General features: G+C 41.6%; 1 protein-coding gene across 1 annotated transcript in view; it reads left to right on the top strand.

The window, feature by feature from the left end:
* LOC126259944 (uncharacterized) overlaps positions 1–2291 on the top strand; it is a 43869-nt gene extending 41578 nt beyond the window's left edge. The window contains exon 4 of the mRNA XM_049957046.1: positions 837–2291. Coding sequence (XP_049813003.1) covers positions 837–997 — 161 coding nt within the window. The 3' untranslated portion in view covers positions 998–2291. The remainder of the gene's footprint in view (positions 1–836) is intronic.
* Positions 2292–18417: the final 16126 nt, after the last annotated feature.

The raw sequence follows: 18417 nt of genomic DNA on the forward strand, positions 1-18417 counted from the left end.
CAAGCGTTTCGGAGCAAATTGTTCTCCGTACATTGTCGAACAAGGAGCTCTGCAGCAGACCACCCCTATGTGTTCACATGTTGACCCAACGACATCGTCAACTACCATTGCAGTTGGCACAGGACCATCGGGATTCGACCGTCGATGAACGGAAACATGTCGACCCTTCTGGTGAATCACATTTTTGCTACACTAGGCAGATGAAAGTCTTCACAAACGCCGTCATCGAGGTGAACGGTGGCTCGAAACGTGCAGCGCTCCACGGACCCAGGAGACCTGATACACTTGCATGAGACGTGTGGTACTAATCGAAGACACGCTGCCAACTGCGAACCACCTGCATCCCTTCATGCTTATTGTCTTCCCTGAAGGCGTTGTCACCTTCCAGCAGTATAACTGTCCATGTCTCAGAGCCATTGGTTTGAGGAGCATTATAGCGAACTCACGCTGATGTCTCGGCGACCAGTTTCGCCTGATCTAAAACCTATGGAACCCATCTGGGTCACTATCGATAGAACACAAATCAGCGGCCCGTTATCTACGCGAAGGACATGACCGGTCGTAGACATCTAATGCCACACACCTGCACAAACCTACCAACAAACTGTTGGGTTCCTGATATGCAGAACCAGTGTATTTCGTTCCAAAGACGTACAAACAATCTATTAAACAGATGGTCATCATGTTTTGGCTCATCACTGAACGATTTTATGACAGTTTGACATTTGTTGCATGCCACCTTCGCAATGTTGCAATTTTAGTGGTCAGCTGTGTAGTAGACAGTATCGCGAAAAGCTGAGAGACATTAGCTATACTGACGGTGTGGCTACTTGCAGGTACTTCTGTGTCGGAACGCCGCTTCTTCAAGCCAGCGCCGCAACACTGGAGGAACGCCACGGACAAGAACTGCTGGGCGTTGCGCGACGACGGGCACTGGGCCGAGCTGTCGTGCAAGACGCGCCGCCTCTACGGAGTCTGCGAGGTGCCGCTCTTCTGAGGAGCCGCAGTTGCGCCAGCATGCCGCGCCAGTGCTGCCGCGCGCGGGCGATACATCGAAACTGCTACCGATCGATCAAAATAACCTTGTGATCGACACATGACTGAGTCGAGTGTGACTGAAGCTAACCTCCAGTAGGAGCGCTCGCGTTGCCTGTCCTGAACAGACACGGATGACCTTGAGAACGTGAGACAACTACCATCATTTGCTCATGCCGACATCGCCCCCTCCCCTACCCGTCTCTACCTACCGTTACCAGAAGAGACTTTAAACAATGTGTAGCTACAAAAGTACTGAATGCAATAAATGCCTTACTAGTGTGAATTTCTGCTTATTAAAACATTTTATTTTCTGAAATAAAAATTCTCAGATTCTCCCATTACTATCAGAAACTAGGCTTCACTATATAGTGTTTATCAGTTTTCGTTGTCTCACAGAGTAGTTTCATAAAATTACAATCGCAAGATTATGAGCTCGCATACCCAATAAAAACTTGCTAAGATCCGTTTCTGTGTAACATCTACTTGAAAGTGCCTTTCTCATCCATTAATCCCATGTCAAAAATAAAAAGGTCAATCTGACATTAGCGGTGCCTAATGCAGTTTGACTCAGTATAGTTTCTAAGCAAAAAATAATAATAATACAATTGAAGTACTAAGTCATATATCAGTGCCTTACTCACCTATGAATGTAAAAACATGAACCGTCCAGCAAAATAAGTTTATAAAACTCTTGCCTTTCAATAAAATATTCTGGGTGGAAGAAAACTGTTGATTTTTGCTGAGGAAAGTACATAAAATGCTGTTCTTATTTGTAACAGGCAGTAACATTTCAAACCCCAGTTGTTTTTTGGGCCATTAGACGTAGCGTGTTTTATGTTAGGTGACAGATCTTTTGTTGATAAACATTGCTTTCCTTTCCATGCTCACTGCTTTAAAACTGCAAGACAGCACAAGTCGCCTAACATGAATGAACTGTTATGTTCCTGGGGCCATCTTTGGCTCTTTTAATAACATATTTATGTGGGAAGTAGTATAGGTATACTTTAGATATAGCACTAACACGTCCTTATTTATAATTTTGCAGCTTACGCTGCAAGTAAAAGTACAAATGTGTTATCTTTAATGTGAAATTATCATAGAAACATATCTTGTTACCAATATCATCTCTTTATTTTTTAAGAAAGACTTGTAATAATTAATGTATGTTTATGTATGTCTTAACCTACTGTATGCCTGATTGTAGTTTCACAGCTTATTTATAACAAAAATATAAGACAGTATTATGTTTTTTTCACCTTTAGTAATGTTATGTGTTGTGTGCAAATAAATTTCAGACTTACACATAAAATCTAAATGAGAATTATGAAAATCACATCACTCTTCCTCATTTCCTTTAACTGGAGTACCTTCAACATTTATTCAACAGTCAGCTTAAGCTTTTGATTATCAGAGGAAATATGCATAAAAACCAAAGAAACAGTAAATAGCATCAGTGGAGGAAGTCTAAAATTTGGTGGTTTTGATAAATTATAATAGGTATGTTAGTTTTCTATATGAGCTCAGGGAAATAAGGGAGGATTTAAGAGTTCTGCAGAAGGTTTCAGCTGATAGTAAGGAAGACTTACGTTCAAAATCACAAGACAAGATTGTGTATTAAAAAAAAAAAAAGGTGCAGGAGTATATCATGTGGACTACATCATCGTTTGAAAAATGTGTAGGAGTCAAATTTAATAGCAGAATGTATCTAGGTTTGAGTACAGATTCATCTCATAACTTGTTAGTGAAAAGTGCAATGCTAAAATCCAGAAGAATAAAAAAAGGAGCATATACAAAAGCAGTAAATGGCAATTTAAAAATTTGCACAATAGTGTCAAAATCAAAAAGCAAAAAAGTTGCATAGGGGACTTGAAATTTGATTCAAGATCTGAGGAACACAATAAAGAAGTTTTATACTATTCTTTGTGACACTGAAGTGCTCTTTCATGTGCCACTGGGTGTAGTTATAACTGTATAATTAGTTCAGGGAGGTAGTATTACTGTAGGTATGAAAAACCCTCTAATAGCTCACAAAATATTCCAACTTATTGACAATAGAATTAAGTACAATAATGCGAAGGATGACCTGGAAAGCTAGGGGTAATAATTGCTGAGCAAATAAATAGATCTGAAAAGAAAAAAAATGGTAGAAAACATAACCATCAGTCACCATAGGTGGTTTATCCACATTGCACATGCTATGGGCCAGATCTGAGAAAATTTTATTCAAATAATACTACAGACAAAAATTATTACAGCATTATGTTAACAGAATCTTCTGTCAGTTTTTGGTAGAACAACATTATAATAAATGAAAAGCATCAGTTTACTTTTCATTTATTATTACAGTATTCATTACTTGCGAATAAAAAAGACACATTTATTAAAATATTCATTTACATGAACAAAACATTTATTCGCCTTTTGTTATAAAATGGCTTGTGGATAATACACAGGTAAGTTTGAGATAGACAAACTTTTCTTGCTCCAATTTTTTGGCATTTAGATGTATAAAGCAAATATACTTTTTGACGCATTTAAATTGGTTTTCAGAACAATTTTTTGTTCAAATATTTTGTCAAAAAGTTTATTTGATTTTAAAAGATTTGCCATTGTGATATATAGAAAATATGTTCTACACATGTCATAGAGTGTAGCGACACCTTACATCTCCTGAAAATCGTTTTGCTTCAGGACAGCGATAGAAGACTTAAATTATGACTTTCTTGGGTAAACATTAGAGAAATTTCTAATTTCACTCTAGTTTTTGGCGATTAATTTCGTTGTGATTCATCTGAAACTCGTCACCAGATTTCTTCAACATTTATTGGGCTCTTATACTTCTGCAGCTCAATGTAAACTTCCACTGGTCATGGAAAGCAATACAAAATATCTATTTGTTTTTATATCATGTATAAGACTATATACTACAGTTTGTATGTTCTCCCTCTGGTGTTGAAAGACAAGAAGTCTTCAATTCGTCTGTTGATACTATTATCTCCATAGGTAGCTGCCAGTATGCTGCAATAAATAGTGAAACTCGATGTCTCTTATGAAATTTTTCAATCCCAAAGCTTTATGTAACTGCATAGATGTATGTCATCTTGTAATTCAAAGATTAGTCAGACTTATCCGTAAAACATTTTCAATTAATTCAGACGAGTTTGTATGTCCAGCAGCTTCGCACAAAGCGTTACATTTTCGTATAGTTGTGTTGTGAACTATGGATAGTGCTGTCTTAGGATACTTCAGATTCAAATTCTGTTCATGTTACTATGTACCAATAGCGCAGTCCTAATTGTATTCACATATTCTGTACTGTATTTTATTTCTAATTGGCCCAGTTACTCTCACGTGTACAGTACAAGACATTAGATATTTGACAAGTCAATATTTATAACTACGCTGAACTTCAATAAATAATTACAGTTGAACATCTGTTACACATAAACAGCATTTAAGCACTACAAAAAACAGAGATCTGCATGATTATATCAAGGAGACATCTAAATGCAATACAATAGTGGAAATTAGTATAAAGGCATGTGGTTGTCTGTAGAAAACACCTTGGTTTATGTATTTGGTATAGTATTCATTTTCCGCGAACAGTTTACAATAAAGCAAACTAAAATACATTCGCATTTCACCATTAAAATTAGGCTGAGTACTTAAAAATTGAAAAAAAAACGTCTTTCGGGTATGAAGGGGCGGCAGTTGATATAAAGATAGCTTCGCTAGATGACCCACACAATAGTGAATGTTAAATGTTCGCTGCAGTTACAGTTTGGAGGCATGTCTGCTAATGTCGTACGGCAGTTATTGTGATAACACAGCGTGGAAAACCTCTGTCGGGTAACGAACAAGCGAGCACTAAGTTGCACAAAGGAATGGCCCTGTCTAATCGCCAGATTGCTAAGAAATCAGGGTGTTCCAGTAGTGTTACTGACAGTTTTCTCAGACTGGGTGCACAGTATGATAAAAGTGTCAAATATAGCCGGACACGAAAATTGTCAACATCAGATATGCGTTTGATTCTGCGTAAAGCAAAAGTTAAGGGCTTCTGTTCCTCTCTAATAGTGGTTAATTTGCAGTTATCAGTCACTTCCACGTGCATTACAGAAATCCTGGCTCAGGATGCGAATCTGGTATTCAAGAAACGGCTCCATAAGCCATCTTGAAACAATGCGCATGAGGAGGCCCGCCTGAAGTTTGCGGAAGAACATATGTCGTGGACCGCAGAATGGAACAAAGTAATTTTCAGTGATGAGAAGAAGTTTAATGGGCCACACGGTTTTCGCAGTATTACTGGCATAATCTCTGTACAGAAGAACACGTTCGGATGAATAGAAACTTTGACAGTGACAGCGTTATGATCTGGCCAGCATTTTGTGCTTAAGGCACGTCCAACATATCATAGCTGCACTCCAAAATGAAGTCTCATGATTCCACAGGAATGCTGAAATTTAATTGGATCGTAGGTATGAGAGATTTGACGATGATAATTTACTATTCCAACACGAAAACGCTAGGATTCAGGTCTGACAAGAGAAAGACGTGGTTTCAAGATGAAGAAATTCCATTTCTGAGCTAGTCATCGAGAAGTCCGGATTTAAATCCTATGGAGAGTCTACGGCGGGAGGGGGGGGGGGGGAGGCGACAATCTTTGCACGACGTGTTTATCGCAGTGGAGGACATTTCGAGACTGTGGACGAGCTGCAAACTGCAGTTCGAATGGAGTGGACCTCAGTCTCGGAAGAAGAGATCACTGCCCTTGTACCTGTACAATCAGTGCCTTAGAGGATTTTCGCAGTAATTAATAACAGTGAAAGTTGGATTAAATACTAGGTCATAGTTGTGGTCTATTTACTGTATACGTTAGATTAGTCTGACAACAATTCTTAACTGATTTTATATCAATTTCCACCCCTGAAGTTGTCTTGTTTCTTTAAGTTTCTTAAGTACCGATGCTAATGGAAAAATGAAAATATATTTTGTTTTGCATTGTTGTAAACTGTGGGGGTAAAGTACGTGCACACCAAAATCGTAAATAAACATCTTTTTCCACAAATAAACATCTTTTTCCACAAATAATCACGTACCTTTGTACTGATTTCTACCGTTTTAGTGTTATCAGTCTTGCTGCACTTAAGGAAAGTATTGTAGATTAGTCTCTGTTGGCCGTAGTCTCGTTAGCATGGGGAAGGAGAGGAGGAAGACTTGGCAAGTGCAGTCAGTTGAACAGCACTGCGTCGACTAAGTGAGCTGCTATGGCTATTCACCTAGCTAGGACATTTATGTTACATTTGTTTTGGTGTAAAACAAGTGAAGCTGTGCTCGACCTGAATGTTGGTTCGACCACTACACTGCATTACTATGCAATATGCTGTTAGAGGTGATATGCCCTTGACTTCTTTCGACTTTTGAAGCGACTTATTCAGCCAGCTATAGGAAGACCTAAAGCTCAACGTGGACTTTGAAATGCGGTGAATTTGACATTTTTCTCATTGTTGAATGCGAAAAAACACGATAAATGACAGAAGAAATCCCAAGACAAAGGGGAGTCGAGCCCAAGTGCTTTAGCTTTGTAGTTGGGAACACTGACACAGTCTGATCAAATGTATCCGAACACCTGTTTGTGGACATTAAGACTGGGTGTGTTCACCCTTCGCCTTTATGACGGCTTGAACTCTGCTGGAGACACTTTCAGTGAGGTATCTGGATACATGTGGAGGAATGGCAGCCCACTCTTCCTCAAGAGCCGAAACCAAAGAAGGTAGTAATGCTGGATTCTGCAGTCTGGAGAGAAGTCGATATTCTAACTAATCCGGAAGATGTTTGATTTGGTTCTTGTTGGGACTCTGAACAGGCCAGCCCATTTCAGGAATGTTATTATCCACAAACCACTATATCAATGACGCTACTTTAAGACAGTGTGCATTGTCGTGCTAGTACAAACACTCATCGTCTCCAAACTGTTCCATTGCTGTAGACAGTACACAATGATGTAAAATGCATTTTGGGCCTTCTTAAGCATAATAAGAGGACCTTACATTAACCACGATAAACAACCCAACACTGTAACACCACCTTCTCTGCAGTTCACTATTGGCACTGTACATAATGGCAGGTGAAGTTCTCCATAAATTCACAGAACCCAAGTCCTTCCATCAAACAGCCATGGGGTATAGCGTGATTCATCATTTCACATCAGTTGTTTCTAGTTAAGCACTGTTCAGTGGCATGGCTCTTTACACCACCTTAAACGTCACTTAGTACTGACTTTAGAAATGGATATCTTATGATCATCTGTTTGACCATTGTACCCCAGTCTTTTTAATTCCTTACGCACAGTCACTGTGTTAACTGGACTCGCGATATCACTTTGGAACTCATCGGTGATTTCTTCCGCTGATTACATGTGCTTTTTTATAACCATCTCTCCTGTAATGCTCGACGGTTCCCGTCCATCAGTACATGAGATGTGCCTGGCCTTGGTTTAAGTCGACTGTTCTTTCGCGTTTCCACTTCAAAATCACATCACCAAGGTTGGCTTGGACGGTTTTAGATGGGTTGAAATGTCCGTGATGGATCTATTACTCAGGTGACATCCAGCGACCAGTCCGCATTCGAGTCACTGAGCTCTCCTGACAGACCCACTCTGCTGTTACTGCTCCACTAACCACAACACAGTACCCGCACCTCCTTTTGTACTGGTGTGTCCTCTTTCGTGACATCTACTGGTCAATTCCGCGTTACAGATGGGTATTCGAATACTTTTAATCATATAGTGTAATTTATAATCAAGTTCGAGATTAGATTAGATTAGATTAGATTTACTTTCATTCCAATTGATCCGTAGTGAGGAGGTCCTCCAGGATGTGGAACATGTCAGAAAAACAACAATACATGACAAATATTTACAACTAAAACAAATAAGCTAATGTACCATTCCACAGGTCCCAAGTGGAATGATCGTCATTTTTTAATGAACACTAAGAGTCATTTTACAAATAGTAATGCACTGAATTTAAAATAAAAAAGTTTTTTATTTATTTATAAGGTAATACAACTACTGTAATACTTATTTACAATGAACACATTACTGCACTGAAATGGTGCAGAAGTTAGATTATACTAACACACACACACACACACACACACAAATTTTCAATGAACACATTACTGCACTGAAATTGTGCAGAAGTTATGTTTTACTTATATACAAATCAGTTGGTTTTACTAAGAAATTCATCAATGGAGTAGAAGGAGTTGGCCACCAATAAATCCTTTAGGCTTCTCTTAAACTGAATTTCATTGGTTGTTAAGCTTTTTATGGCTGCTGGCAAGTTATTGAAAATGTGTGTTCCTGAATAATGAGACAGTCTGTAAAAGTCGGCACTTTCAATAGCGTACAGTTATCATTTCTGATTGTGGGTAATTCGAATGATGGTAACAACTCGAAACAGTCGTGCTTTACTCTTCACACCTAGTAAAAACACCGTGTTCGCTTGGTCAGTTATACTATATACATAGCACAAGAAGAGAGGACTCCGAAAATTTTATTATAATTTTATGATGGAGAGACTTTCTATCTATAAAAGTCAATCTGAATGAACATTCCCGACTTGCTGCAAAGCTACGAGCGTTGACTGAAAAGTAATGCCTCCACCTTCGTAACTCTTCAACAGTTGGCAGCATTGGTATGCAGCAGGTACTGGCTTGTTCCGTAGCCTCTTCTCTACAGCTCCATTTGGCGGGAAGCCTTAGCACTGAACGTTTGTGTTGTTACAGTGTAAAGTATGGAAGCCTGCGCAGATGGTCGGTCAGTGCGATTTAAGCAACGTGCAGTCATTGAATTCTTGACAGCAGAAGGTGTCACCCCAAAGGAGATTAATCAGAAAATGAAAGCAGTTTATGGTGATTGCGTTGATGTGAGTACTGTGCGTCGTTGGGCGAGTAAGTTTAAAAATGTTGAGGTAGGAACACTTGACTGCGTGACAAACAAAGAGTTGGACGTCCTGTGACAGCAACCACCGAGTTTCACAAGCAAAATGTTGACAGATTGATTCAGGACGATCGGCATATCACTCAGAGAGAAATTGCAAGCACAATCGGCATTTCACAAGAACGCGTGGGTCACATTATTGCTTTGCTTGGCAAACCACCCATTTCACGTGCCACAACAGCAGAGCTTCAGAGACTGAATCCTACCACCATATGGCATCCTCCATACAGTCCATATTTAGCACCATCTGACTTCCATCTGTTCCTGATAATGAAAGACCATCTGCGGGGTCATCATTATGCTTCTGATGAAGGCTTGAGAGAACTGTGAGGCTGTGGTTGCGGAAACAGAGTGTCGACTCCTTCCATGACCGCTTCAGAAAACTTGTTCATCGTTGGCAGAGATGTATCCAATTGGCTGGTGATTATGTGTAAAAGTGAATATTGGTAATTAAAGATCACACTCCAAGGATTATTTCTGCGTTTGATTTATTAAAGTATTCCCATCCAAACACACTTAACGAAGGTGGAGGCATTACTTTTCATTCAACCCTCGTACAACGACCTCCTTCAGGGCAAGACTTGGGGTGGGAGAGACGTGCCTCCATTTATTGCAGATGATCGGTGTCAATAGTAATATTTATGAATTATTGGCCATAAAATACAGGGTGTTTGGAAATTCCCGTTACAAATCTCTAGGACGTGTAGAGGGGCGTGTGTTAACGTGCCACAGCAATGCCTCTGCGTCGTGGTTACCGTCGTCGCTGGCGGCGCAGTGTACCAGTGTATCGCAGTTTGAAGGCGATTGATATTGACTTGGCTGGGCAGTTTAATAAACAGCAATTGATTGGAGGTCCAAATGTTTTTCGTGGACTGCATCTGAACTTCACTTGTGATGTACAAGCAGTGTTCGGAGGTAGTACATGGCTGACACTGGCTGTTGTATCGGGCAACCAAGCAGATTATGGTGGCCTTGAAGCATTACCAGATGGCTTGGAAGACGTGGAGTATTGCTGAGACTACAGGACTGTTGGCTAAACAGCCTTATGGTACTCTTGTTCCAAGCATGCCATTTGTATTGTCTACTAGAAGAAAGAAGAAGTTAAATGCTGATGAGTACCTCTTTTTGTGGGTGAAAGTCGGCAATGGCAATTATAAAATCTAGATCAACGGTGACTGTATGCTGAATAGGAACCCATGTCTGGAAACGTACTGTTTCCTTCTACGATGGCTTCAGTTCAGGTTTTTAACCCACCCACTTCAGCTAGAGGAATTGAATTAGGCGTGACGCTACATGTAATGTGAATAACAACTGTAGTTCTCTTCAGAATAAATGTCGGGATTTCAAAAAAGTCACCCATTAATTCTTTTGTGCAGTGCAAATATTCATCAAGAATATTAAAATCGCTTCCAAATGTGCTACAGAGAATCTAAAGATAGAACTGAAATCTGAATAAAGAAACGATTCCTATAAAATTGTTACCAGGTTTGTACAATTAATATTAGCAAATATATTAACATTAGTGTGGAAAATTGTTTGTAACAACAGTAACCAAAACTACAGACGCGCTACAAATACATACGATACATCACCTGCCAGCGCTTGAAATTAACCATAAAACGACATACAGACAAAACATGCTATGTATTTATTATAGATAAAAATATATATTATAATTGTTGAGTGCCAAAATAAATAGTTCTGCACAGTTACTAGAAAAGGCTACCCACTGAATCAGTTGTATACAATATTTTTCATTGCTTATGTTCATTTCATTTAATAAGAAATTTGTGGATTAACTATTATAAAGCCGGCCGCGGTGGTCTCGCGGTTTTAGACGCGCAGTCCGGAACCATGCGACTGCTACGGTCGCAGGTTCGAATCCTGCCTCGGGCATGGATGTGTGTGTTGTCATTAGGTTAGTTAGGTTTAAGTAGTTCTAAGTTCTAGGGGACTGATGACCACAGCAGTTGAGTCCCATAGTGCTCAGAGTCATTTGAACCATTTTTTTTAACTATTATAAGGAAGTTATCTGAACAACATACTCATAGTGCGCAAGCATCAAAAGATAAGAAAGACTGTCAGTTTACTAGCAACCACTGTTCTGCTTCGTGCAGAATACATACTGTAAGCGTGGTGTCACCGCCAGACACCACACTTGCTAGGTGGTAGCCTTTAAATCGGCCGCGGTCCGCTAGTATACGTAGGACCCGCGTGTCGCCACTATCAGTGATTGCAGACCGAGCGCCGCCGCACGGCAGGTCTAGAGAGACTTCCTAGCACTCGGCCCAGTTGTACAGCCGACTTTGCTAGCGATGGTTCACTGACAAATTACGCTCTCATTTGCCGAGACGATAGTTAGCATAGCCTTCAGCTACGTCATTTGCTACGACCTAGCAAGGCGCCATTATCATTTGTTATTTATCTTGGGATGCATGTACAGTCAGACCGATGTTCACCAATAATGGATTAAAGTTAAGTATTCCAGCAGCTACGTGCTTTTCTTGATAGTATAATTACTTTACCTGTTCCAGACCTCACGCCACCCTGCGTGAGCTTAAACGCGTGCCTTTCGGCTTCCTCCAAACCCCTTGAATTGGCTCCTGCCAATTCACAACATATGACGACGAGGATTTTGCGTTCTTAATTGCCCTGATTTACTAGTGTCATGGCTTCGCCACAATCTCCAGATGTACTGTCCGAATTTTATCGCTTGCAGAATCAGCAGACGCAGGCCTTACTGGATGCCCTTGGACAGCTCGTCCAGGATCAACGTGCAAGGCAAAACGATGCGGCCACCGCCGCTCCACCGCTACCGCAGCCACAACACGCTGTTGCACCAACTTTTCGTCCGTTTGATGCTGCACTGGAAAGCTGGACGGAGTGGTCACGCCAATTTGGATTCCATCTCGCCGCCTACAGAATTCAAGGTAATGGGCGGCAGCCGTTTTTGTTAGCGTCCATAGGCGTCCAGACGTACCGTGGGATAGTGAAATTATTTCCCCGACTCAACGTAGCAACTCTGTCCTACGACGAACTTTTGTCGGCATTAGATGCATATTTCAAAGAATCAGTCAAACGGTGCCGCTGAACGATTGGTCCGGACTTTCAAGTCACAGATGTTGAAAGAGTCGCATTCTCGGGAGGACGCGTTATTGCTCTTTTTGTCCTCGTATCGCTCTCAGACCCGAGATGGTCGCTCGCCGGCTGAGTTGCTCCACGGTCGTCCTCATCGAACCTTGATGTCTTTGCTAACATCCGCCGCATCAGGTTCCTGTGCAGCGCCAGCCACCTGCTTTTGCTCCAGGCGACGTTGTATACTATCACAACTATCGAGGTTCACGGCGTTGGCTCGCAGGGCGCATTCTTCACTGCCTCGGCCGCGCTATGTATTTGGTTTTGGGGGCCTCTGGTGAGGTGCGTCGGCATCTCAATCAGCTGCGCCTCTGTTGTCGCACGGGTTCTGCCGCTCCCCGTCTGCTTTCAGCGACGGTGCCGTCCGGTCAGCGCCCTGGGGACCCATCTACTGGCTCGCCTCATCCCCAGGTGTTACCGACGCTGCCTTCTATTTTGCCCCATGGCGACGCGCCGCCGCCTGTTGTCGCTGCAACCGCCGGGCGCCTCCCTGGGTCACGCGCCGCCGATCGCTTCCCGTGACCAGCTGTCCTGCGACATGGAACTCTTGCCCGCTCCGGACCAAATGGCATCTTCGCCCGTCGGGTGCCCGACCCGATGGAGGTCGACCCTTCGGCCCCTCCTGTCTCTATACGGGCGCATACACCGCATGTTGGTGTGCACCCTGGACTAGGTTTTCAGGCGTTTCCTAGCTCCCCTCGGACCGAATGGCAGGGTGCGGTGGCACAGCCTCACCTGTTGTTAGGCTCCCCACCTCGTCGCATACGTCAACATGGGGTCCTTCCCACGGCGGGCGGAAGCCTTATAACACAACCGTACGCCGATTTGCGGGGGAGGAATGTGGTGTCACCGCCAGACACCACACTTGCTAGGTGGTAGCCTTTAAATCGGCCGCGGTCCGCTAGTATACGTCGGACCCGCGTGTCGCCACTATCAGTGATTGCAGACCGAGCGCCGCCGCACGGCAGGTCTAGAGAGATTTCCTAGCACTCGGCCCAGTTGTACAGCCGACTTTGCTAGCGATGGTTCACTGACAAATTACGCTCTCATTTGCCGAGACGATAGTTAGCATAGCCTTCAGCTACGTCATTTGCTACGACCTAGCAAGGCGCCATTATCATTTGTTATTTATCTTGGGATGCATGTACAGTCAGACCGATGTTCACCAATAATGGATTAAAGTTAAGTATTCCAGCAGCTACGTACTTTTCTTGATAGTATAATTACTTTACCTGTTCCAGACCTCACACCAGCCTGCGTGAGCTTAAACGCGTGCCTTTCGGCTTCCTCCAAACCCCGTGAATTGGCTCCTGCCAATTCACAACAGTAAGTCTATGCTAGTTAATTAACAATGTGTAACTAAAAGCAAATGTCCGTCTGCTTAGCTGGATGGTAACGTGCTTGCCTCCCGTGCACAGGGTCTGGGTTCGATTCCCACCTAGGTTCGCGATTTTCTCCGCTCGTGGACTGGGTGTTATTTTGTCTTCATAATCATTTCATCCTCATCACCGGCGCACAAGTCGTCCATTGTGGCGGCCGAACTTTCCCGGATGGGGCCTCCTGGCCAACGATGCCATACGTTCATTTAATTTTTTTAAAAGCAAATGACATTCTCTTACTAATATTCAAATGTGTTTGAAAGCATGTATAACATCATATAGTGCAGTCGCTCTTATGACTGAGGATGTCAGTCCAGTCACATGAGATAGCTGAAGAGGGAGCAAGCAGAGCATTATCAGGGTCTTTTGGTCGCTATTGTTAAAGTATTTGTTTGGGATGCAGCAACATTGGACACAGTCATTTTAGTGCCTCAGTTTGCAGCTTGATATTGCGTATTCATTGTGAGCTAACATAGAATTTTGATACTGAATGTTGTTGGTGGTCATTTGGCATTCAGGTAGCCTTGAGGCGACTGTTAAATGTACTGAATTTGTTCAGGTTAACGGTCTGGTGCACTGCACAATATCGTAGGCACATGTTAAACGTTGCCTGTGTAGGCTCTGCTTGCTTTGAACATGCTGCTATTTCAAATTAATTTGTTTTAATTTCAGTGGAACCTCGCATGGCGAGCATAATTCGTTCCAGAATCTTGCTCGTAGTGCGAAACTATCGTTAAGAGAAACAATTTATCCTGTAAAAATTAAAGTAAAATACGATAATGCAGAAAAAGTACTAAAAGTACTTCAAAGAAAATCATACATAAAAATTTATGTACTTTATTATTCACGATACATAGCTAATTCTTTTTTACTAGGTAGCTATCTACTGTCATTTGCTTCTGCCGGCACTTCAACACTTGGCGAAAATGCGATACAGCATTATCGTCAAATAAATTTGTAGCACGCGTAGCCACCATTTTATTGGGATAATGATTTTCAATGTTCGATACGACCGATTCCCGTGCTTCCAGAATTTCTGTTATTGCATCAGAAGATGCTGCTTTGCTGTTACCGCCTCCTCCTCCTCTGAAGAACTCCTTTCCACAACTTCCTGCTGTGAAACACACAATTCCATTCGCTCTTCAGTGCTGATTTCTTCGCTGTGATTTCCACAGGCTTATCGATATCACTGTTATCCACTTCTAGACCCATGCTCTTGACCAAAGGCACAATCTCGTTGACTTAGGCTCCAAGGGTACTGATTCAAATGCCTCAAAGTCACGTTCGACAACGCACTCCGGTCAAAGCTTCTTCCAAGCAGAAGTGGAAGTTCTCTTGGTAACCCACGCCTTTTAGATCATCTTGACGCAAGCAACGATGTTGAAGTGATATTTCCAAAACTCTCTGAGAGTGAGATTGGTAGCTTCAGTCAACTCAAAGCAATGCTCGAAGAGTGCTTCAGTGTAGAACTTCTTAAAGTTAGAAATAATCTGATGGTTCATAGGCTGGAGTAACGGAGTGGTGTTGGGAGGCAGAAACTGGATCCTGATGAATTCAAATTCTTTAACGAGGTGGCCTTGTAGGCCTGTAGAATGGACAGGAGGGTTGTCCATAACAAGCAAGACATGGAGTGCCAAATTCATCTCAAGTCAATATTTTTTCACCAAAGGACCAAACACTGATTTGATCCAATCACGAAGAAGATCACGTCACCCAAGCCTTGTTGTTGGACCTCCACATCACATTTAACCTGTTCTTCTTGGCTTTACACTTCATGAAGGCTTGTGGAGTTTCTGAATAGTAAACAAGCAGCGAGTTTAATTTTTAAATTGCTGCTTGCATTGTAACTGAATAGCAGTGTGAGAAAGTCTTTCATTGGCTTGTGACTGGCAAAGCACTCTCCTCTGCTGTTACAAAGCACGGTTCGGCGTCTTTTTCCAGAATAGACCCGTCTCGTTGCGGCAGATAACCAACATATTCTACAAGCATCTTGAAGTTGCTGAAGTTCTCTGCTGACTTTGTGTTGGAGCTGGCTGCTTCGCCGTGCCTCACAATGCTGTGGATGTTGGATCTTCTCTTAAACTTCTCGAACCACTAACAGCTTCCCTTAAACACTTCTTCGGCCGCTGATGGTCCTGGTGCCTTCTGAATGAGATTGGAGAAAATTATTGTCGTCTTCTCGCAAATGATGTTCTTGTTATTAGTGTCGCCTTGCAGTTGCTTTTCACTTATCCATATAAGGAGCAACCTTTCGACATCGTCCAGAATACGAAACCGTTGTCTAGATACCCTTGTCAGTCCATTTGAAGCATCCATCACCTTAATCTAGTCCTTGTTCTTCAGGAAAGTGCGAATAGTTGGTGCAGACCGATTATATGTGCGTGCTAAATCAGCGACGCTCACACCACTTTCGCGTTTTTCAGTGATTTTACATTTCATTTCTAAGGTCATTTCCTTTCTCTCACAGTCGTCTTCTTGCTGCTTCATCATTGGGGACATTTGTACGAAGGTTATTAAAATTTGCACACACAAAAAAAAACACTGTGTGAACACGTTTAGAAAAATGTGTGATCACAAGCTGCACTAAGATGGTAGCAGAAATAGCAATAAATCCACACTGCAGTACTTACTAAAGACATTATTCGTAAGCCGTTGCCGACAATGAAGAGTGTTCATATTGTTGAACTTTTCCCCCGGCGCGCGTGGATGGCTGCTAACGTCACACTACATCGTCGACACTCGTTATTCGAAACATCGCTCGTTAAGCGAGTCTTTTTTTCTTTCAATTTGTTTTTGACGTAATGCAAATTGCGCGTTATGGTAGGTGCTCGTTAAGTAAGGCTCCACTGTATTTTGAAATGTATTCATTGAATGTTCCTTAGGATGGGGTTTTATGATTCAAAAGATTTCATTAGGTAACAACTCAACAGCGTACAACCAGACCACCATATCAAAAGACAAGCCCTTAAATTGGTATGTGGTTGTGTACTAGCAATCTCCTGTTTTGAAAGTAACAAATTAGGTGATCTGATGCTCAGTTCCACTTCATAATTTTGTTACCATAAACCTCCTCAGTGCGTTGCAATTTGGTTGGCTCGCCTGGGATATGACTATAGTGGCAATCTATTACATGATTTATTTCAGGATCGAGTGTCCCAATAAACAGTTTAGGGCTTTGGACAGATAGACTGGGGACTCTGATCTGTAGTCACCGCACTAGCAGCAGCAACAGCATTAGCAATGCGACCATCGTTTATGGGTGTACATCTGCGGCAGCAGTAGCTACAGCATATGGAATACAGGAATGTATATGCTATACGCTGATTTCCTGCCGCCACATTCTTTATGACAGTCTTTGCATCACAAGTAAGTGCTGTTATGTGTTTGTGCCACCTTCATGAGACTGACAATGTCTACACTGCAGTCATCACAGGATGCTGCTGACCAAACAGCTGCCTGCCAGTGCCACTAAGGACTGATCTGCAAGGAAATATGTAATTGTGCTTTCTTACAAATTATGTTTGTCAGGCAACATTAAACTACACATTTCCTAATACCTTCAGGGAGATAACGGATGTTTAAAAGCGCATGAAAAACTTTGAACGTGTGCTAATATTTGAATTTTTTATGTGTTTTCTATATTCATTTCCTGATTAACATTCACTTGAGAACAATGCACAGCAGACACTTAATGATCCAGGGAAGGGTTCACATAGCCTTATCACTGGGGGATGACTTCATTTTAGTGCATCAGTTTGTAACTGTGTGCATTTCCCTGCATGATTTTAATTAATGTTCGCATTTACTTGTCTTTTTCAATTTCTCCATTAACTGTTATTTAGGCTGTGCTTTCGTGATTCAAATGATTCCGTGAGTACACAGTGTAAAAGTGCACAATCAAACCCCTAAACTAGTAGGTGAATCATGAACTTAGTATTTTGTTGTGTTCTCGCCTACCTGGTGGTTGAAAAGTAGCAAATGAGCTTGATGATTACTTCCACTCAATAATTTTGCTACCATAAACCATCCTGGTAAATTGCAGATGGTCCACTTGCTGCTGTTTGAGAATAGGTGTCAGATCTCACCCTTTCATTTCTCTCAGCTTCATCATGTAACACAAACATAGCACTACTATACACACATCCATTATACTCTTTCCTACACTCTCCAACTACATACACAACATAGCTCCCACATATCCGCAAGGAAAGGCATAAATGTGCACGGAGTAAGAACACCCTTTCCAACAGGCAGATGACCTCACCCTGTGGAATATCACAGCCAACAATACCGTATAGTATTTGTATTTACCAAACCTAAATTGTGCCTCAGAAGTAAAATTCTTTGGACAACTAGAATTATTCTAGAAAACTTAAATCTTCTTGAAAACTGAAATTCTTCTTGAAAATTACAAAAAGAGTTCTTGGAAGCTAAAATAATCATTAAAGTTAAAAATCTTCTGAAAATTAGAATTCTTCTTCAAATTAAGCAAACTATCTGAACTGATAGTGGGTGGATTGTCACATTTTCGTCACGCTAGATTTTTTCTTTCCATAGATTGTATCTGAATATTTTACGACATCACCAGGCTCTCGTTATCTATTCAGTTACTTGAATTTGTTCTGGATCTCATTTCCCCAAGTGCACCTCTCAGGCAGGCAGTATTTTTCATCTAAAACTGATTGAGCCTGTTGTACACTACAACTTGTTTAAATAACAGCTTCATAATTTACTATCAGTAATCATATATTCTTTGCATTTTATGCACAAATGGCCCACCATGTGTTGGCAACATAGTTCCATCTGAACCCTAAGAGAATTCAAGATGAACTCAACTTTATTTCATAAAAGTTGATTTCATTG

The sequence above is a fragment of the Schistocerca nitens genome, chromosome 5 (genome assembly GCF_023898315.1).
Source record: "Schistocerca nitens isolate TAMUIC-IGC-003100 chromosome 5, iqSchNite1.1, whole genome shotgun sequence".
Lineage (NCBI taxonomy): Eukaryota > Metazoa > Arthropoda > Insecta > Orthoptera > Acrididae > Schistocerca > Schistocerca nitens.